This window comes from Geotrypetes seraphini, chromosome 4 (assembly GCF_902459505.1).
Source record: "Geotrypetes seraphini chromosome 4, aGeoSer1.1, whole genome shotgun sequence".
NCBI lineage: Eukaryota > Metazoa > Chordata > Amphibia > Gymnophiona > Dermophiidae > Geotrypetes > Geotrypetes seraphini.
The window spans coordinates 106,788,372-106,810,271 of NC_047087.1; the positions used below are offsets into that span (position 1 = coordinate 106,788,372).

Sequence of the window (21,900 nt, forward strand, 5' to 3'; positions counted from 1 at the left end):
TGGCATTTGTATTGAATCTGTCCCCTTTCAACTTTTCCGAATGGCTTCTTGTTCTTTTATTTTTTGAAAGTTTGAAGAATCTGTCCCTCTCTACTCTCTCTATGCCCCTCATGATCTTATAAGTCTCTATCATATCCCCTCTAAGTCTCCTCTTCTCCAGGGAAAAGAGACCCAGTTTCTCCAATCTCTCAGCGTATGAAAGGTTTTCCATCCCTTTTATCAGACGTGTCGCTCTTCTCTGAACTCTCTCGAGTAACGCCATATCCTTCTTAAGGTATGGCGACCAAAACTGGACACAGTATTCCAGGTGTGGGTGCACCATCGCCCGATACAGCGGCAGGATAACTTATTTCGTCCTGGCTGTAATACCCTTCTTGATTATACCTAGCATTCTATTCACTCTCTTAGCGGCCGCTGCGCACTGTGCAGTCGGCTTCATTGACCTGTCCACCATTACCCCCAAGTCCCTCTCTTGGGTACTCTCATTCAATGACATCCCTCCCATCGTATAGTTGTACCTCGGGTTTCTGCTTCCCACATGCAATACTTTACATTTCTCAACGTTGAACTTCATTTGCCATTTTGTCGCCCATTCTCCTAGTTTGTTCAAGTCCCTTTGCAATTCCTCACAGTCCTCTTTAGTCCGAGCTTCCCTAAATAGTTTGGTGTCATCTGCAAATTTTATTATCTCACACTTCGTCCCTGTTTCTAGATCATTTATGAATATATTAAATAACAGCGGCCCGAGCACCGAGCCCTGCGGAACACCACTCGTGACCCTCCTCCAGTCAGAGTAGTGTCCCTTCAACCCTACCCTTTGTTTCCTACCTGCCAACCAGTTTCTGATCCATCTATGTACGTCTCCGTCCACCCCATGGTTCTTCAGTTTCCGGAGTAATCGTTCATGGGGCACCTTGTCAAAGGCTTTTTGGAAATCAAGGTATATGATGTCTATGGGGGTCACCTCTGTCCATCTGTTTGTTAATTCCTTCGAAGAAGTGTAGTAAGTTGGTTAGGCACGATCTCCCCCTGCAGAAACCATGTTGGCTGGTTATAAGAAGTTTGTTTCTTTCCAAGTGATCATCGATGCTTTCTTTTATCAGTGCTTCCGCCATTTTTCCGGGAACCGAGGTCAGACTCACTGGTCTGTAGTTTCCCGGGTCACCTCTTGATCCCTTTTTAAAGATGGGCGTGATGTTGGCCGTCTTCCAATCCTCCGGGATCACGCCTGTTTTCAGGGATAGATTGCATATTTGCTGCAGTAGTTCTGCTATCTCCTCCTTTAGTTCCTTCAGAACCCTTGGATGGATTCTGTCCGGACCTGGAGATTTGCCTATTTTTAGTTTATCTATCTGCCTGCGCACATCTTCAAGGCTCACTTCCATAAATGTTAATTTTTCTGCTTGATTTCCATTGAAGAATTGCTCAGGTTGTTGGTTGTGTCTTCGTTTGTAAATACAGACGAAAAGAACATGTTCAGTCTTTCCGCGACTTCTTTCTCCTCCTTCACTACTCCCTTCCTGACTCCATCATTCAGCGGTCCAACCTCCTCCCTAGCTGGCTGTTTCCCTTTAACATATCTGAAGAACGGTTTGAAATTACGAGTCTCCCTGGCTAACTTCTCTTCATACTCTCTTTTAGCTTTTCGAACCACACGGTGACATTCTTTTTGATACTTCCTGTGCTCTATCCAGTTTCCTTCAGTTTTGTCCTTTTTCCATCTCCTGAATGAATTTTTCTTATTACTTATCGCTTCCTTCACTATTTTAGTCATCCATATCGGGTCCTTTATTCGACTCTTTTTGCTCCCCTTTCTGAATCTGGGGATGTAAAGATTTTGCGCCTCGCTCACCATGTCCTTGAAAAAAGACCAGGCCTGTTCTACCATCCTCCATTTCTTGGAAGTGTTCCTAAGTTTATTCCTTTCCATTTTCCTCATTGCTTCATAGTTTCCTTTTCTGAAGTTGAAAGTTGTCGCCATGGTTCTCTTTCCTTTTGGTATTCCTGCTTCAACCTTGAACTTGATCATGTTATGGTCACTGTTTCCCAACGGTCCCACTACTTCCACTTCCTTTGCTGGTCCCATTAACCCATTTAGGATTAGATCCAAAGTGGCATTTCCTCTCGTCGGTTCTCTAACAAGCTGCTCCATGAAGCAATCTTGTGTAGCCTCCAGGAATTCTGTTTCCCTAGCGCATTTTGAGTTTCCAAGACTCCAATCTATCCCGGGGTAGTTGAAATCTCCCATAATAACTGTGCAACCGTTTTTGCATTCTTGTTTCATCTCGGCTTCCATTTCCTTATCGATATCTCCGGTTTGCCTGGGTGGGCGATAGTATAGGCCCATTTTTATTTCATGTCCCTTTCTTCCTGGTATTTTAACCCATAGCGATTCCAGCTTGTTGGTCATCTCCGCTGTGTCTATTCTTGTCGATTGTATGGTTTCTTTTATGTATAGGGCTATTCCACCTCCTTTCTGTCCTGACCTGTCCTGGCGATAGAGCTTAAATCCCAGCAGTGCTGTATCCCATTTGCTTTCCTCATTCCACCATGTTTCAGAGATTCCAATGATGTCTAAGTCTTCTGCATTGGCCACGACTTCTAATTCCCCCATTTTGTTTCCTAGGCTCCTTGCATTAGTATATATGCAGTTTAGATCCTGGCATTTAAGTGTCTTCATTTCCTTTCCCTGTGTTTCGGTCTTTAGTGTCTTCTCTTTTGGTACACTCCTTCTAACCACTTCTTCTGGGTTAGTCGACTCCTGTAATTTGTCCTTTGTTTCTTCCGAGCCTTGCATTCCCTTAGTATCATCACGTGATACCTTCTTCCGAATCATCGACGCTAGGTCGACTGTCGGCTTTCCCCTTCCTCTTAGTTTAAAGCCTGTTCTATTCCTCTCTTGACGTTGTTTGATAGAAGTCTTGTTCCCGCCGTGCTCAGGTGCAGTCCATCTCTCCTGTACCCACTTTCTTAAACTATAAAAATACTGGGAATGACACTAGACACTCATCTAACCATGGCTGACCACACGAACTTAGTGCTTATGCATACTGTGGAAACTAAGGACCATTAAAAAATACTTTGACGCTACATCCTTTAGATTACTGGTGCAGTCCCTGATCCTATCAATACTGGACAACTGCAATATCGTTTATCTAGGTATCCCAAAGAAAACAGTACAAAAATTAAGAATAGTGCAAACACTGCAGTTCGCTTGATCTTCAGAAAGAGGAAAAACGACCACATTAGCCCCTACTACAGAAGGTTGCACTGGTTGCCAATGGAGGTGCGAATAATGTTCAAGTTTGCCTGTATTTGTTTCAAGCAGGTCTGGGGACTAGCGCCTTCTTACCTACTACCACATTTCGTACTACACAACCCCACACGGTCAACCAGAAACCATAACATATTTACATACCCAAGGATCACCGGCTGCAAATACAAGTCCTTTTTGGACAGGTCCTTCATGTTCCAAGCAAGCAAACAGCAATCCTGGCTTGGTAATTTCATCAATGGAACCAGGCTGACCTACGGTGCCTTTCGGAGAGAAATTAAAACTGTACTGTTTGACAGATTCATTTCCTAAACAGAATCCTCACTAAACTTCCTAAGTTTTATTTTCCCTCTGTCTATTTCTTGCGCAATATGTTGTTCTCTCATTTTCCACATTCTGCAACTCGTTGATTGTCCAGCTTCTATTCCCTGGGTTGCATACATGAGATCTATATTTCTTACTTAAGTTTCATATTTTCCTTTTATCTATTTCTTGTGTAATAAGCTGTACCCTCACTTCTTGCATTCTGTAATTCGCTGATTGTCCAGCCCTCTTCGATGTGAACCGCCTAGAAGTCATCTAACTGTGGTGGTATAGAATAAAGTTATTCTTATTATACATAAGACATGTTCCCCCCTCCCCAAACACGAGCAAGAAAACCAACCCAAAGCAAAACAATCCACCAAGGGAGACACAATCTCACAAAGACAAAAAAAACTTTTCAAACCCCCACCCCCACCCCCCTTGACAGATCCCAGAGTCTACTACACCCAAGTCTAAAAAACAACCCCCAAAAAGCAAAACCCCACATGAGCAACCACAGTAATTGCCCCACCCCCGGAGATTCAAACCCTCTCAACGTAGTAAGAACTATACAAAGTTAAGTGTGCAGACGGAAATTTCGCCAAATATGTGCGTAGTCATGACGTCTATCATGCTGGATAGCAGCTAGGCGATACATAAGCTGCCACTGTTGCAATTTCTGCACCACCAACTGTCATGAGGGGGACACCGGTTGATTCCATTGGGAAGCCAACACCACTCATGCAGCCGTAATTGCCAATGTACAAAAGATAGCTTCCCCCCTTTCCAAATCCAGCTCATGCCAAAATAACAAAGCATGATGCCTATCAGCAGATACCCTCTTGCTCAAAAGAATAACTCCTAAAATTTTAACAGAAGATTGAATCGGATACTGCCCACCAGTGCCACAAGGAAAAATATACAACAGGACGTCTGTTGGCCAAGGCTGCACCAGGGCATCCAGCCCCTTAGACTGGTAATCCCTGCACCTGGTGTTGACACTCGTGGCCATCAGGTCCATGACCGCCAGCCCCAGGCCTGCACAATCAACTGGAAAGCTTCTAGATCAAGACACTACTCTCCAGGATCCAGCACATGATGACTGAGGAAGTCCGCCAGGATATTCTCCACTCTCGCTATGTGGGAAGCTGAGATGTCCAGAAGATGAGTCTCTGCCCAATCCATAAGAAGAGATGCCTACTGCACCACAAGACGACTCTTGGTTCCCCTCTGACGACTGACATAAGCCACCATCTGAGAACTTCCTTTTCCTCTCCAAGCAACCAACCGCTTTAACAAAGCGACCCTACCCTATACGTTTTATCCCATTCCCACTTTCTCCTTTTCTTCTCAAATATGTAACTTTTCCCCTCCCCTCCCTTTTACCCTCACTTTCAAGTTTGTCTTGTTGATATTTATGTTCACACCATTTATTTTAAAACGCCAATTATTTTATTTTTTTATCCTTCTTACCTTTTAAATTTTATTGTTAACCGGCCAGATATTTGTTGATGGTCGGTATATTAAAAACTAATAAACTTGAAACCCACTCTACTGACTGAGCAAGGGACATCGACGCCTCTTGAAAGCTCAAGGTTTGAAAAATAATAAAACATGCAAAATGACACCAGCGCAAGGTTTTAAAAATTATAATTAAGATTTATTGAGTTATTGTTTCTATTTTTCCATTATGAGATCAAAAGAATAAAGCATAATTGCTTGCATTAACAGTTGCGCTAATGGGAGATCGTTATAGTTACCAAATGCTGGCCTTCTGATAACGAGCTCAGCTTAATATCTCAAGTCACTCTATTATATACTTTTGGCTCAGTGACATCATCAGGTTTGACAACCAATATCAATTCACAAAGGAGGTGGTTAAAAGTTAGACAAAGAAATTCCTCTACGGTTAATAGTTAGACAAGGTTTCAGAAAATTACTTTTGATTTCTTATATTCATAACATTTCCAATATTCCTTTATCATTCTTAAAACTTATTTCAGAGAATTTACAATTATTAACAGGGTGCTGAAAATTGTTCAGCTTGCTTGTCAGCTAAATTTCATCCACACACAGTGCTGAAAAGTTGTCAGCCTGAAGGAGGGGTTGTCTTCCCCTGAGCTGACAGCTTCACACACAGTGTCTGACTCTAATTTGTTCCAGATGTTGCTTTAGGATTTCTTTAGGTTGCAAATATATATCATATTATGTTCTTCTACCAATTCTTTTGTTCAATACACAGCCATACACACACATATTTCAGTCATATTTGCTTGATTCATACTTGCTTGGCCAAGCCTTCCATACATTCATTCATAACTATATTTAATTCCTGTTATATCTTAGTTTGGGACACGCCATCTTCCTAACTAGACTAAAGCAAGCACATGTGGTATTAATTAACCCCAAGATGCTGAGAACAAAGACTTGGAAACAAAATGGATTCCAAAGACTGAGAAAATATAGAAAAGACAGAGAACCCAAAATGGATTCCTCTGGTTTCCTTTATGATTTCCTCCATGATCTAGCCTAACAGCAAAGTATATAAACAGATATTATGCTTTCCCTTATATTAATCTGTAGTGTGTTTTTCTGGCTTTAGCTTCATTTATATTCAGATTTTTTATTCACCAGTTTTCGTACGCTTCTATTGGGCGTGGCCTTAACTAACACATATGCTTGTATCTAACTAGAATTACCCAGAATCATACGAAAAACAGGCACTTTTGTAGAAAAACTCCACAAAAATACTGCACTACCATGTTCCGACATCCATTCCATTACCGTCCCATAAACATCACCCCCTACTGGCCACGAGCCACTACTCCTCACTGACCCACCCCCAAGTCTACTATCCTAGGGATCCCACTTCTGGTGACAGGTTCCCTTGGCATAATCCTCTAAGGGATCCCACATGGGCATCCCATTTGTTCTTAAATTCTTGCATGCTGTTTGCCTCGATCACCTGCACCGGGAGCTCGTTCCAAGGATCAACCACTCTCTCGGTGAAGAAATATTTCCTGGTGTCGCCATGAAATTTCCCGCCCCTGAGTTTGAACAGATGCCCTCTTGTGGCTGAGGGTCCTTTGTGAAAGAGAATCTCTTCTTCCATCTCGATACGGCCGGTAATATACTTAAACGTCTCGATCATGTCTCCTCTCTCCCTACGTTCCTCGAGTGAGTACAGCCACAAATTTTTCAGCCTTTCCTCATACGATAGATCCTTGAGCCTCGAGACCATCCGGGTGGCCATACGTTGCACCGACTCTACTCTCAGCACATCTTTTCGGTAGTGTGACCTCCAGAATTGCACACAGTACTCCAAATGAGGTCTCACCATGGTTCTGTATAATGGCATTATGACTTCAGGCTTCTGGCTGACGAAACTCCTGTGGATGCAACCTAACAACTGTCTTGCCTTAGATGAAGCCTTCTCCCCATGATCAGCAGTTTTCATGTCTGCACTGATAATCACTCCCAAATCTCATTCTGTTGAAGTTCTAGTTAAGGTCTCACCATTCAAGGTGTAAGTTCTGCACGGATTTCTGCTGCCAAGGTGCATGATCTTACATTTCTAAGCGTTGAAGCCCAGCTGCCAGGTAGAAGACCAAAGCTCCAACAAATGTACGTCCTGTGTCATACTATTGGGTGAATTACCGTCTCTCAGTAGAACGGAGAGAGCTGCAGATACAGGTGGAGGGAGATGGTCAGCGTGTGCGAGCAAGATCCTGGGGAGCCTTCACTATGGCTGTCTCCCTCCCACCAGCTCTCCTACTTGCCAGGGCAGTGATTTACCGGCAACTTCCTGCAGGCAAGTACTGACAGCTGCTGGAATGGGGAGGAAGCCACTTTAGGAGGCTGGGAAGCTGCTGGATAAAGGGGGAGCTGTTAATGGACTTGGAGGGAGTTAGAAGAAGAGATGCTGCAGGGAGGGGAGGAGGGAAAGGGATGGGAAGAGAGTTAATGTTGGATAGAGGGAGGAGGGAAGGGAAAAGGAAAAAAGGAAGGAGGGAAGGGAGAAAGAAAAAAGAAAGGAAACAGCTGGCAGGGAGATTACAGGAGGGGAAGGGGGTCAGGGTGGAATGGAGAGATCAGATGAGGGAAAGGGGAGAGAGAAGAATGAGAAAGTAGAGAGACATTGATGCTGGAAAGGGGGTCAGCAGAGAAATGAGAGAGGGATAAAGATGCTAGATCTGGTGTAGGAGAGATAAAAATGAAGAAGGCAGTGAAGCTGGAATGAATGATGTAAAAAGGAGAGAGGAGGCACAGGCTGGATGGACAGGGGAGAGGGGCATAGAAAGAAGTCAGATACATATGGAAGGGGGAGAGGGCAAACATTGGATGGAACGCGCAGATGCTGGATTGAAGAGACAGAGCAGACACTGAAAGGAAAAGAAGATGAAAGCAGAAACCAGAGACAACAGAAGGTAGAAAAAAATAATTATAATTCTATTTTGTCATTAGAATATATCAGATTTGAAATATATATCCTGCTAGAGACATAACTGGGGACTGCAGTATTCTGTTAGCATGATATTTCTATGTAGCATTCTATAATAACTTGGCTTGTTCAGTTTTCTTGATAGTAGAGGGGATATATGTGAAGGGAGGGGAGACACGGGTTTTGTTGGTCCGTGCTTTGTATATTTGTATTTATAAAATCACAATTGTTCATAAAATCATAACTGCGGCTTGTGCAGATGGGATCAGATGGTTTGAGGGGACCGAGCTTGCGGAGATGGGGCGTAAACGGGGTTTTTAAATTTTAGTCCTAGTAGTTTGCTGGTCCACAAAATAATTCTTTTATTTCTGCCGGTCCACGGGTGTAAAAAGGTTGAAAAACACTGTTATAGAGGTTTATATAAAATGCCTACTGTACTTGAATGGGCACAGCTTCAATATCTTTTTGGTTTATGTGCAGTATACAATAAGTTACATAAAATATAATTAGGAGTAGAACGAGTTAAGAAAAATTGGTTGTTTGATCTATCTAAAAATATGAAAGTAATTTATTGGAGTGTCTTCTAAGTAGCACTTTTAAACCAACACAGATTGTAACCCCTATCCATTCGGTCTCTTACGTAATATTAATGTGCAGATTAGCTGGTCCTCAAAAAGCACAGCTGGGATTACAGCCATGAATTTTGTTAACTCTCAGCTTATAGTCTTTGCTCTCTTCAGCTCTCCAAATTTACTGCTTACCAAATCTTAACATTCACCCTCCACTTTCTGAGAATTTGTGATTTTTTCACAGTTTAAGCAGTATGCTTAAATCTTTTTATTAACAAGAGCCACAAAACAAGGGCAAAATACAAACAAATACATACAATCGGATCTAGCTACCATAGAGGACTGTACTCTGATATCCTCTATGCCTCTAACAGAATCCCCCCATTCCTCCCACCGGAAAGCTTGACCCAGTTCACCCCTCCCCAATACCAACAAAGCAAGAATGAACTAAGGTTAGACAGGTGGTTTGATGAAGTCTATTCAGAATGCGACTTGACTCCTTGAAGATAAAATGTTCAAGTAAGGAGTCCAAACAGTGACAAAGTCTCTACTTCTTCTGCGAGAGAAGTATGCCATCCGGGCCTCCCAGCCCATCAGTTCATGCAGTTTGTTTCTCCACTACCAAAAGGAGGGAGATTCCTCCGCCAACCAATAATTCAAAATACATTTTCCCCCCAAAATGTAACATTTACTGTATTTTTCGCTCCATAAGACGCACTCTAGATTTAGAGTAGGAAAACCAGAAAAAAAAAAAAATTCTGAACCAAATTGTGTACTAATATATACCACCTTGTCTCCCCTTCCCTGCCAGGCTGTCCATTTCATTTTTCATATACACATAATACACACAGCAGATATAAATGATCAAAACTGACACATTTTGATCACTAAATTGAAAAATAAAATAATTTTTCCTACTTTTGTTGTCTCGTGATTTCATGAGTCTCCTTCCTTCCTTTCTTCACTCAAGCCCAAGAATTGTCCCTTTCTATTCCCTCCCTCCCATGTCCCAAGTTCGTGCCTCCTTGCCCTCACTGCCTTCCAGCCTTTGTCCTCCCTCCTGTGCCGGAAACTGCCTTTCTCCTCCCCTGCGCGCTGAAACCTGCCTACCCTCCGTTGATTCCTCCTCCTCTGGCCCCGGTCCGCTGCTGCTGTGCCAGAAACTGCCTTCCTCCCTCCCTGCATACTGAAACCTGCCTACCCTCCGCCTATTCCCAACTCCTCTGGCTCCGGTCCGCCGCCGCTGCAACTCAAAGAAGGGAAGGGCCAGCGTGCAGCGATTGCATGTCGCTGGCCCACAAGCCTACGCCAGACGTCAAAACTGTCGTTAGTTCTGACATCGTAAGAAGGCTTGTGGGCCGGCAACGTGCAATCGTTACACGCTGGCCCTTCCCTTACCTTCTTTGAGTTGCGGTGGTCAGCAGGGAGCAGCGGCGGTGAGCAGGGAGCAGGAGCAGCGGCGGGCAGCAGTAAGCCCGCATACCCCCAACGAGTGGGTCATTGTAAAAAGGTACACCGGGGTGGGTGGGGGTGTTTAAAAAAAAAAAAAAAAAATTACCTTCGCTTCATAAGACGCACTGAAATTTCCACCCAATTTTGGTTGGGAAAAAGGTGCGTCTTATGAAGCGAAAAATACGGTACTTAAAAACTGTTTTTCAGCTGAAGTATACACAGAAAACAGGGAAAACTGAGCAAACATGTGGAGTGCAGAGATAGGGACAGGAACATGCAACAGCTGTTGCAGGAAAGATGCCAATGCCCCCCAAAAGCCTTGAATACCCTCACAGAGCCAGAGGCCATGAAAATAAGAGTTCACTTCAGTAATGCACTTTTTACACGCGATATGCCTGACTTTGGGAAACATACGCTCTCAAAAAGGTTATATGATGGCATTCCTTAAGCTCCGCACTATGAACAAGCACAGGAATGCGCCACTCAAATGCTGTTTACATGTCTTCCTTTGTTTTTTTTGTTGTTGCTTCCCCAGAACTAGGTTGTGCTAATTAATCTACCTACCGACTCTTTGACTTTGGCAAATTTAAGTTCTTCATTCCATAATTGTTGCTTGTCTTCATCCAGTTCCTTGGTCAGCTTGTAAATTGTTTGCTGCAATTCGTTTTCCTCATACTTTATCCTCTCAATGTCTGCCACAGAATACTTCTGGTTATCTAAGATGTTTTTAAGACGGGAATTCTCCTCTTTCACTGCTTCAAATTCAAGTTCTGAATTTAAAAAAAAAAAACAAAAAAAAAACCCCAACATATAAATGAAGAAAGTGCCAACAGGAAACCATCATACAAAACAGAGGAACAATTCCATTGCAGAAGAACCAAACAACCAGTAGTGACCCCAAAACTCTTTATTAAACTTTGGCACACTTGACACAAATTCTGTTTCATTTTCAAAAGCCTGCCTCAGGAGTCTAAAGCTTGTTTCCCAAAAAAGAATCAACAAAGAAGAAGTATGTCTCTGCATATACCATACAAGATCTAGCTGCAAAACAGTTCTTAAAGCACGTAATGCATTGCTATTTGGTTCAGCATTATGTACTTTGATTATGGATTGTTTTGTAGTGAGATCTTATATGGTATATGCAGAGACATACTTTCTCTGCTAATTCTTTACCAGGACAGAAGCTTTAGATTACTGAGCCACGCTTTTTAAGTTGAAACATGATTTATGTCAAGTGTACCAAAGTATAAAAATAGATTATGCACTTACCCTGGTAAGCTCTTTTCCAGAAGATAGGTAAGACATTCTAGACCAGTGTCCAGCCAACATTTTTACTTGATGGCACAGTAAATTCTGTGCTGTGCCTGTAGGGCATCCAGAAATGTCTAGACTTCAATGTGATGACGTCTGTGCAAGCGGAAAGGCCCTCCAGACGGGGCCCTGAGTTGTCAATGTGGGATGCTGGAGCAAGAGAGGCATGGAGAAGAGGAGAAGCATCGGTGAGAAGAGGCACGGGTGCCAGCTGTCTACAGGATGTGCTTCTTGCCGCGAGAGGCATGTCCTGTAGGCAGTCATCTGGCATTAGCACCTCTCCTCCTTGCCAGTGTCTCACGGCAGACCCGGAATGTCGCCGCAGCACACAGTTTGCGATACACTGTTCTAGACAGATGAGTAATATCCCTATAGTTGCGAGCATGTGCAGAAGGAATCCACTCTGGATTTTTCACTTTGTCTCTGCTGAACTTCACTGGGCTCCTTAGCTCCAGCTATAGTTAGTACCCAAGCATTGAGAGCCACCCAATACACATTAAGTAGAGGCAACTTTATCAACAGGCTTAGCAACAAACTGCTCTGCTCAAGAAGTAAATCTGACAGTAATGTCAACATCCAACAAAGGCTTCAAAGAAGCACAGAACTACTCCATATAAAACTGGTATACAGTATTCCTCTCAGCCCCCAAGGACTGAAAGACATCCAAGAATCAACTTGGAGAAGCATAAACCATTGAAACAGTAGACAGGCGCAGGAAGGACTGGACGGAAGTCTAGAATCTCACCCATCTACTGGAAAAGAGTTTACCAGGGTAAGTACATAATTTTTCCATTGCAATAGGCGAGACATTCTAGTCAGATAGGATGTATAAAAGCAGTCCCCAAAAAGCTAGGGTGGGTTTGCTGCATCAACCCACCCTTAAGACTGAGGACCCTGAAGCAGAGTCCTGTCTTGTCACCACAGCCACTCTGTAAAACTTGACAAACGTGTGAAAACAAGACCACGTTGCCGCCCCGCAAATCACTGCAGGGGAAACAGCTCTAGTTGTAGCTAATGAAAAAGCCCCATTCCTGGGAAGAACGCACCTTGACAGAAACAGGGGGCTGTTTCCCAGAAAGAATGTAGGCTGCCGAAATGGCCCTACGGATCCATCTGGAAAACGTGGCCTTAGAAGTGGGAGTCAGCACAAACAAAAGGTCAGAGAGACAAAACTTGTTAGGGACCTCCAAACAATACAGTAGTACTCTGCGCACATCCAGTTTCTTCAACAGGTGATCTTGAGTCCTGGAACCAGTAGGCTTAAAGGTAGGCAAACACACATGAAAGCCAAAACCATCTTTGGCAAGAAGGAAGGAAGCGTCCGAAGGTAAACCCTGGTCTCCGAAATGAGGAGGAATGGTTCTCTGCAAGACAGAGCCTGAAGTTCTGACACATGCCGTGCCAAAGTAATGGCAACCAGAAAAACGGTCTTGAGCGTCAAGTACAAGGGAAGCACCTTGAAGGGGCTCAAAAGGAGCCTTGATAAGGCTAGACAGTGGTAGGTAAAGTTCCCAGGAAGGTGGTCTGACACAAAGAGGCCACCTTTAGAAATCTAGTGACATCAGGACGAGACACCAAGGATCGATGCTCCTGGAGTACAAAACAAGACAGCCCAGCCACATGAACATGAAGAAATGCCAGTGTTAGGCTTTTATCCAGGCCAACTTGAAGAAAAGTGAGAATTAGCGAGATCGGAGTAGAGAGTTGCGCGGGGACAGAAATCCCACCCGTCCCCGTGAGGAATCCCACCCGTCCCCGTGAGGAATCTCTCCGTCCCCACCCGTCCCCGCCTGTCCCTATAAACTTCAGAAATAGTTATTTCATTTAATTATGCTACTGAATTAAAGGCTCTGGTAGAAACCCATTTACAAATAAGCAAAAAGACTTTATTAATTTGAAAATATTAATTGGGAAGAATACATACTTTGTAAACGGGTTTCTACCAGAGCCTCTAATGTTTATAAATTTTTATCAACACAACTAATATACTACTTTATCCTGAAGCAAAAAAAAAAAAAAGAAATAGAATTCTTTTCCTACCTTTGTTGCCTGGTTTCTGCTTTCCTCATGTTCTCATTCAGTTCCTTCCATCCACTATCTCTCTTCTCTCTGCGTCTTCCATTTGCTCTGTTACTGTGCCTCCCCCTTTCTCCTCCCTTCCAAATTGGTCTGGCACCCATCTTCTTCTCTCCGCTCCCCCCATAGTCTGGCATCTCTGTCTTCTTCCCTGCCAGCGTCTTCTCCCCACTCTCTCTTCCCCATTTTCTTTCAGCGTCCTTCTCCCCCCTCTGTCTTCCACATGTGCTTTCAGTGTCCTTCTCCCCCCCCTCTGCTTCCCCATGTCCTTTCAGCGTCCTTCTCCACCCCCCGTCTTTCCCATGTCCTTTCAGCGTCCTTCACCATCCTGTCTTCCTCAAGTGCTTTCAGAGTCCTTCTCCACCCCTTTGTCTTCCCCATGTCCTTTCAGCGTCCTTCTCCACCCTGTCTTCCACAAGTGCTTTCAGAGTCCTTCCCCCCCCCTGCCCGTCTTCCCCATGGCTTTTCAGCATCCTTCTCCACCCCTTCATCTTCAGTGCTTTCAGCGTCCTTTTCCCCCCTCCTTCTCTACCGCCCCGGGTGCAGCACAGCCGGCCAGGTCCCCTTACTTTTGTGGCGCTTCCCCAGACCGACCAACCGACAACAGCCCCGGTCCTACAAACCTTCCTGCCCTTAACCGCGAATCTAAATTACCTTCTTACAGCTGCTGTAAGAAGGTAATTTAGATTCGCGGCTACAGGGCAGGGAGGATTGTCGGACCGGGGCTGTTGTCGGTCGGTCGGGGAAGTGCCACAAAAGTAAGGGGACCTGACCGGCTGTGCTGCAACCAGGGCGGATCGCCCCCCTCCCTTGGTAGCCACTCACTCGGACCGCGAGGCTACTCTCCTTCTCCTTACTTGCCCTGCCTGCAGCACAGAGCCGAACGGAAGTCTTCCCGACGTCAGCGCCGTCGGAGGGAGGGAGGGCTTTGTTTAAGCCCTCCCTCCCCTCCGACGTTAGCGCTGACGTCGGGAAGACTTCCGTTCGGCTCTGTGCTGCAGGCAGAGCAGGTAGAGAGAAGAAGAGCCGCGCGACTGAGTACATCCAGCCCCGCAGGAACCCCACGACCCTCAAATGCTTCCCCAAGGGATTCCCGCGACCCTAGGGGGCGTCCCCACGGGATCCCCGTGACCTGAAGGGGGAACCCACGGGATGCCCGTGGGTCCCGCGGGATTCCCGTCGTCCCCGTGCAGCTCTCTAGATCGGAGCCAATAAAGGATCCACCTGTTCCTGGGTGCACCAATATTGGAAGGCTTTCCACGCCTTAGCGTAAACAAAAAACGTGGACAACTTCTCAAGACTTGAGAAGAGTAGCAATAGCAATAACCAGAGGGCTCTAAGGCTGCATACTCAAGATCCATGCCTTAAGACCCCCGGATCCTCCATGGAGACAGGACCCTGCATGAGGAGGTCTGGATAGGTTCTCAGCCAAAGGCTGCAACTCCTGCATAGACGCATCATCTGTGAGGCCAATCTGGAGCCACCAGAAGGACACAGCCCAGATGGACTGCGAGCCACCGAATGACCCGGCCTATCATAGGCCAAGGAGGAAAGACATAGGAGAATCTCCTGAGGCCACGGCTACACCTGAGGGTTTCCAGGCTCGAATCTTCGACTGAAGAAAGATCCATTTTTTTTGTTTCTTGCGGTGGCCATGAGGTTGAAGCGTGGCGAACCCCATCACCGCACTATGGCTCGGAACGCCACTGTGGACAGAATCCATTCACCTTAGGAAATCTGCCTGAACATTATCAAACCCCTGCTACAGGCGCTGCTGTCAGCGTTAGGAGGTGATATTCCACTCAAAGAAAAGAAGGCAGGCTTCCTGAGCCAGAGAAGTGCTTTTGGTCCCTCCTGGTGATTGACATAGGCTACTGTCGTCGCTTTGTCGAAGAAGACCCTGAGCACTTAGTCCTCCAGAGTATTCCGAAATCACATCAGAGCTCCAACCGATTGACTGAACATTTCCGCTGAGGGGGCGTCCCAACACCCCTGAACAGGAACAACGATTGCAGTGAGTTCCCCAGCCCCGAAGTCTGGCATCTGTCATCACCATGATCCAGGAGACAATGTGTAGTGGTACACCTCTGCGGAGTGATTGCAGGAGAAGCCACTAGTCCATGCTTGCCTGAGCTTCCAAAATCCAAAGAAGACAGCTCTGTAGGCATCCCTGTGTGGAGCCTAGCGATAGAGCAAAGCTGTTGAAGAGAATAAATGAGCGACCTCGTCTAAGGAATCACATCCAACGTGGCAACCATGGATTCCAGAACTTGAAGACAGTCTTATGCTGAAGGAGCTGGCTGCTCTAGAAGGGAAGAAATCTGGCACACAGTTTCTGCCAGTGGGCTTTTGATAGATAGACACAGCCCGCAGCCGTGTCAAAGAGGATTCCCAGATATTCCAGCAATTGCATGGGCATCAGATTGCTCTTTCTGAAGTTGCCAAAACTCGCACAAGGTCAAATCTATCCAACCAAAATAAGTTAGGGAGGAGGATCCACATCCTCACTCTCCAGAGTGTGCGCAATCGAGAGAGATAGACGCAAGCAATATTTGACATTGACGAAGCAGCTTTGATGCCTAAAGCAGATGACCAAACAGTTTTCAGAAGACTTCAGCCACACGGCGGACCTGCACAGCCATTAGCACCACACTACCTTCACAGGGGAGAGAAGGGCATTTAGACACCTGCGCAAACAAATAATCCACCCTGTGCTAACCTAAAAGCTGCCGACACCCCTGTGCCACAGAATACAAGCATAACATAGCTCTAGCAATGTTAAGAGCACCCTCTGGAGAGTCAAACTGCTCATATCAGTGTGCCAGGGAAAGAAAGCAGACAGAGCGCAAACCACAAAACCAGGAGAAAAAAGTAGACAGAGCCATTTGAGTGACCAAATGTAACTCCTGCAGAGATTCAGAAATAAGGTCCAGCAAAGCCACAAACCTAAATAATCGCGGGACTGTGGGATCACTCTCAGGATCTAAAACCCCAGAAAGATCCACAGATCCATAAGAACATAAAATAGCCTTACTGGGTTAGACCAAGTCCAGTAGCCCGTTCTCACAGTGGTCAATCCAGGTCACTAGTACCAGGCCAACCCCTAAGGATTAGCAACATTCCATGCTACTGATCCAGAGCAAGCAGAGGCTTCCCCCACATCTTTCTCAATAACAGACAATGGACTTTTCCTCCAGGAAATTGTCCAAGCCTTTCTTAAAACCAGCTACACTATCCGCTCTGACCACAACCTCTGGCAATGCGTTCCAGAGCTTAACTATTCTCCGAGTGAAAAAATATTTCCTCCTATTGGTTTTAAAAGTATTTCTTTGTAACTTCGAGTGTCCCCTAGTCTTTGTAATTTTTGATGGATCCAGCACAAAGTTCCTGATTTCCCATCCCAGAAGCACTGCACCTGCAAATAAGGGGTCAGCAAGTGAAGCATCCACATCAGGATCTCTCAGATCAGGGTGAAAACAGTGGCAGGATTAGTCAAGAATGGGTCCAAAGGAGCAACGCCACAGATGCCACGGAAGCGGAGTGTGACTATGAAGGGGGAGAAAAAGTTGCTTACCTGTAACAGGTGTTCTCCATAGACAGCAGGGGAATGCAGCCACACTTGAAAGGTGAAGTCCTCTGACTGAGCCTTAGTGGTGGAGCTCTCCCTAGCTAGGTAAACTTTCAAAACTTACTGGGCATGTGCAGGAGACCTACACTCACAGCCCCTCCCCTTAGCCTGAAAGTTTTGTCTCGCAATAAAAGAAGTAGAGACAAGGGGAAGGAGGGCAGGCAAATGTGGCTGCATTCCTGTGCTGTCTACAAAAAAAAAATCAGTTAACTTACCGTAACAGGTGTTACCCAGGGACAGGAGGCAGATATTCTCACATGGGTGAAGTCATCCATGGATCCCCGGTACTGCCAGCTTTAAAAGTGCATTGCCACTTTAAGAATTTGAGAAAGTTTGCGAACTGCCCACACAGTTCATGCGCCAGTGCCTTCCCGCCTGATGTAGGCTCGCAGTAAATCAATTCGGTAAGCAAGCTAAAAAGCCAACCAGGGGAGGTGGGTGGGCTGTGAGAATATCTGCCTGCTGTTTCTGAATAATACCTGTTATGGTAAATAACTGTGCTTTATCCAAGGACAAGCATGCAGCATACTCTCGCATGCAGCATATTCTCACATTCTCCCTAGCTTCCTAGAAATGGGATGGAGGGAGTGTTGGCCATTAAGAAAATAAATTTTGCAATACTGCTTGGCCGAAGTGACCATCCCGTCTGGAATAAGATTCCAGACTGTAGTGAGATGTGAATGTATGAACTAAGGTTCAAGTAGCAGCTTTACATATTCCATCAATAGGAGTGGAACGTAAAAAAGCAACTGAAGCTGCCATAGCTTGGACCTTGTGGACTGTGACACGACTCCCCAGTTATAGCCCAGCCTGAGCTGCACTATCCACTTGTAGCAGTATACTTGACCGATATCCCAATCTTCTACTTGCAGATGCCCCCCGACTAAATGACAAATCTCTTAAACAATCTTCTTCCTCAAGGCCAACTACCATCCCAAATGGGGCTAATTGCTCTCACGCCGATCCCTAAGCCCAGAATGTAGACCTCTCTAATCCCTTAAAATACTAACCAAACTTCTTGAAACACACATTAGCAAACTGCTCTCTGCCTACTCAATTTAGATTGTGCTCAAATCACAGAACAGAGATCCTGTTATTGACATTAACCAACAATGCTCAGTCAAGTTAATCAGGGTCTTAGGCTCCTCTCTCTGGATCCCATGATACAAATGGAGGAGCCTAAGGCCCTGATAGGTTCAAGGACCTTAGGCATCTGAGCCAAACAGTGCATTAGGCTCCTTCCCATGCATCACATGATAAATCGTGGAAAGAAAGGCCCACTATTTTGGACTGGCAGGCCTCAGAGCAGGAGGGACCAGGGACTAGCTTCCTTCTTGCTCTCAACTTCAGACAAAGGTATGGCGGGGGTGGGGGGGAGCATTCAGTGGCATCGGGGGGAAGGGAGGGGAGGGGATGGTTTGCAGGGGGGCATCTGTTGGCAGGAAGAGGTGGGCATCACTCCTACCATTTTTGCTGCTTTAGGTTGAGTGGGCATCCTCCTGTCTCTTGCAGGAGCGGCCGTCATTGTCGGGAAGGGGGGATTGTCTGGGGGGGAAGCATGACTTTTTTTTTTTAAATGAGGGACAGATATTGTGTGTGGGTAACATGCCCAACATGTGTGTTCATTTAAAATAAAAATAGGATTCCTGGCCAAAACAGCTGAGTGACAGGACGCTGCTTCAGAGCTTCCCTTGACAGCTCTGCATGTGTGAAAGTCGCTCTCACGGTGATCCATCGGACGTCAGAGACAGGGATTATGGCAAACCTCAATGTAGCATGCAAAATTGTTTGTGCATCTATTGCTCTTTTGGAATCTGACATAAATCTGATCTCAGCAGACCCCTTGCAGTATTAGTGACCTTTTTAATGCATCCAGCTCACAGAGCAGTTTTCTTCAAAGCACAGAGCATCTTTATAAAATGTTGAATGGTTTTGATTCACTGACTATAAAACAAATCTATAATCCCAATTTCCCCTTCTTATAAGACTTCTTCTACAAAGTCAACTGAAAGAGTGTCGCATATCAAGACTGACCTAGCTGTTAGATAGGGATACTTCAGTGATACCCCTGAACAGTTATTTCATTGGGAAAGCTGACCCCTCAGAATCATATCTAACCTATTGCCTCCAGCTCATCTGAGATATGTTGATGCCTTTGTTCAACAAGCACTGCATGCGATTCCACTTCTGTCAAATAATTTTGATATTTTTGAGCATCTGTCTCCAGTGAAGCTTTGAATTTTTTCAAGGATGCCAATCTATCCTGCAAGGAAGAAAAATAAAAATAAAATATTCTTCTCGAGTCTTAAATATTGTGATGACTGTCTAAAATATATAGATATTGCTGTGCTACTGCAATTCCTAAAAATACAAAATATCTATGAGAAACTGATTAATTATATTATAGTGTAAATGATTTAAGGTACTGTCACTTATAAAGTTTTAATCAAAGCCCTCTTGGTCACTGATGTGATGGAAGATGCCGAGTTGAATTTAGTGGCTATCACAGAAAGGTGATTCACAGAGAACCATGACTAGGATATAGTTATACTGGGCTATAATCTGTTCAGGAAAGACAGGGTAGGAAGAAAAGGAGATGGAGTGGCATTAAATGTTAAAGATCATATTAAATCCACATGACTGCAGGATAAGGAAGAAGCACTGTGGGTCAATCTGGAAAGAGGGAATGGAAAATGTATTTACATTGGTGTGACATATAGGCCTCCTTCACAGGCAGAAGTAGACAGAGATTTAATAGAAGATATTCAGAATATAGCTGTAAAAGGGAAAGTATTATTAATAGGTGATTTTTAAATGCCAGATGTTGATTGGGGTATCCCTATTGTGGATTCGCTACAAGGAGAACTGTTCCAGCAGTTGGTAATGGAAACCACACAGGATGGGATCATACTGGACTTAGTCATTACAAATAGAGAAAGTGTTTCTGATGGGTGATCATCTGGCATCCAGTAATCACCGCATGGTGTGGTTTAATACAATATATACATATTTTTATAATTCTTTATTAATTTTCAATTCAAGAACAAAGTTTATCATAAACAGCACTTACATTCGATCAATAACAATATAAAATATATTTCCCCCCCACTCCCTTCCTACATCCATCAAGGAGTAATACAAGATATATTTCACCCCCTCCCTCCCTGGATGTGTGTGTAAATTAAATAGGAAATAAAGGCATTATACAACTAATCAGAGTTAACAAATTTGTCAATGGACCCCATGTTATTTTAAATAGTTCATTATGACCCAATATTTCTGAATTCGTTTTTTCATATCTATACCATAGACAAAGTTTCCCACTAAAAGGAAAAATTAAGCCTGTCCCAGTTTTTCCAATTCTTGGTAATCATTTACATGACAATCCCTGTCATAATGATAAAGAGTCTGCTTTTAAATCTGTCTAATGGAGGTTTAGTTTTCATCAATGTCTCTCAGATGACCACATTATAGGACAATGGAATCGTTGTTTCCAGTATCATATTAATTTGTCCCCCATATAGACTTCCAAAAGTTGAGTATCAAGGGACAATAAAACAACAGGTGATCCAGTGTCCCTATTTCAAGATGACAGTGCCAGCATCTATTAGACTTTGAACTATCCAACCTTTGCAAATGAACTGGGGTCCAAAAAACTCTATGTAACAAAAAGAACCATGTTTGTCTCAGACGATGACGCTGTACATTTCATCCTCCAAGTCCAAATTCGTTGCCACTGAGTAGCAGAAATCGGCTGCTTTATCTCAATGCTCCAAATGTCTTTTAGACTAGTTTTAGGCTTCTTATTCAAATATTAATTTATACCGCTTGGCGGCCTGATGCCCTAGCAAATCTGTCTAGAAGCATAGGCCTGGCAAGCTATACTGATTTTTTAAAATTTGCCAATCAGGGAACCATTTCTGAATGGCCTGCTTCAACTGCAACCATTTATAAGCTTGAGACTTTGAGATGCAGAATGATTGTTGCAGTTGTAATAAATTTAGCATTTTCCCATTTGAGATCACATCATCTAAAGTAGGTATACTTGTCTGCAGCCAATGTTTCCAGAGGATTTTAAACTCGCTGATTTGTATCTTGGAGTTTAACCATAGAGACTGACTTGTGGATTGTTGTATTGCAGTAGGTATTAAATTGTTAATAAATTTTAATGTATTCCAGGTGGAAAAAGAATACTATTGTCCTTGTATATTCTAGGTCAGTGTTCTTCAACCACCGGTCCATGGACCAGTGCCGGTCCACAGAAATTTCCTGCCGGTCCACAGGGCCAGCATGTGCATCAGGCCCAAAACAGTGTTCTTCAACCGCTGGTCCACGGTGTGATCAATGCGGCATTATCTTCGAGCCAGCTCCCTCTTCCTAACTGATTCAGTGCACAAAGCAACAGGCAGTGGCTCCTACAGGCATCCTGCGCCTGAACCGAAAGCCTTCTCTCTGATGTTGCAACATCAGAGGGAAGGCTTCCAGATGAGGCACGGGACGTACAAGGTGCAATTAGTACTATTATGGGGGGTGGGGTCTGGGGTGGAGATTGGGTAGAGATGGGTGTGGCCTGGCCCACAACTTAGCCCAGTTTTCTTCAACCGCCGGTCCACAGAATAATTCTTTTATTTCTGCCGGTCCATAGGTGTAAAAAGGTTGAAAAACACTGTTCTAGGTAACTTGATACTCAAGATATGGCTCAAAAGTAATGTGGACAAGAGATGACTCTCTAATATCAGCCAATCCGAAAGATGTTCCGTGAGTTCAGGAAGGATTCAATACATACCCTGATGCAAAATGAAGGCTTGATGATATTATAAAAATTTGGAAAAATTTACCCTCCTCC

The 21,900-nt window shown here is 44.5% G+C and overlaps 1 protein-coding gene across 4 annotated transcripts in view; it reads right to left on the bottom strand.

Annotated features, from left to right (window-relative positions):
• NDC80 (NDC80 kinetochore complex component) overlaps positions 1–21,900 on the bottom strand; it is a 315,825-nt gene that overhangs the window by 142,589 nt on the left and 151,336 nt on the right. For all 4 annotated transcript variants that reach the window (XM_033940389.1, XM_033940387.1, XM_033940386.1 and 1 more), the window contains exons 10-11: positions 19,173–19,317; positions 10,604–10,809 (exon numbers count right to left, since the gene is read on the bottom strand). In XM_033940389.1, the coding sequence (XP_033796280.1) occupies positions 10,604–10,809; positions 19,173–19,317 (351 nt within the window). The remainder of the gene's footprint in view (positions 1–10,603; positions 10,810–19,172; positions 19,318–21,900) is intronic.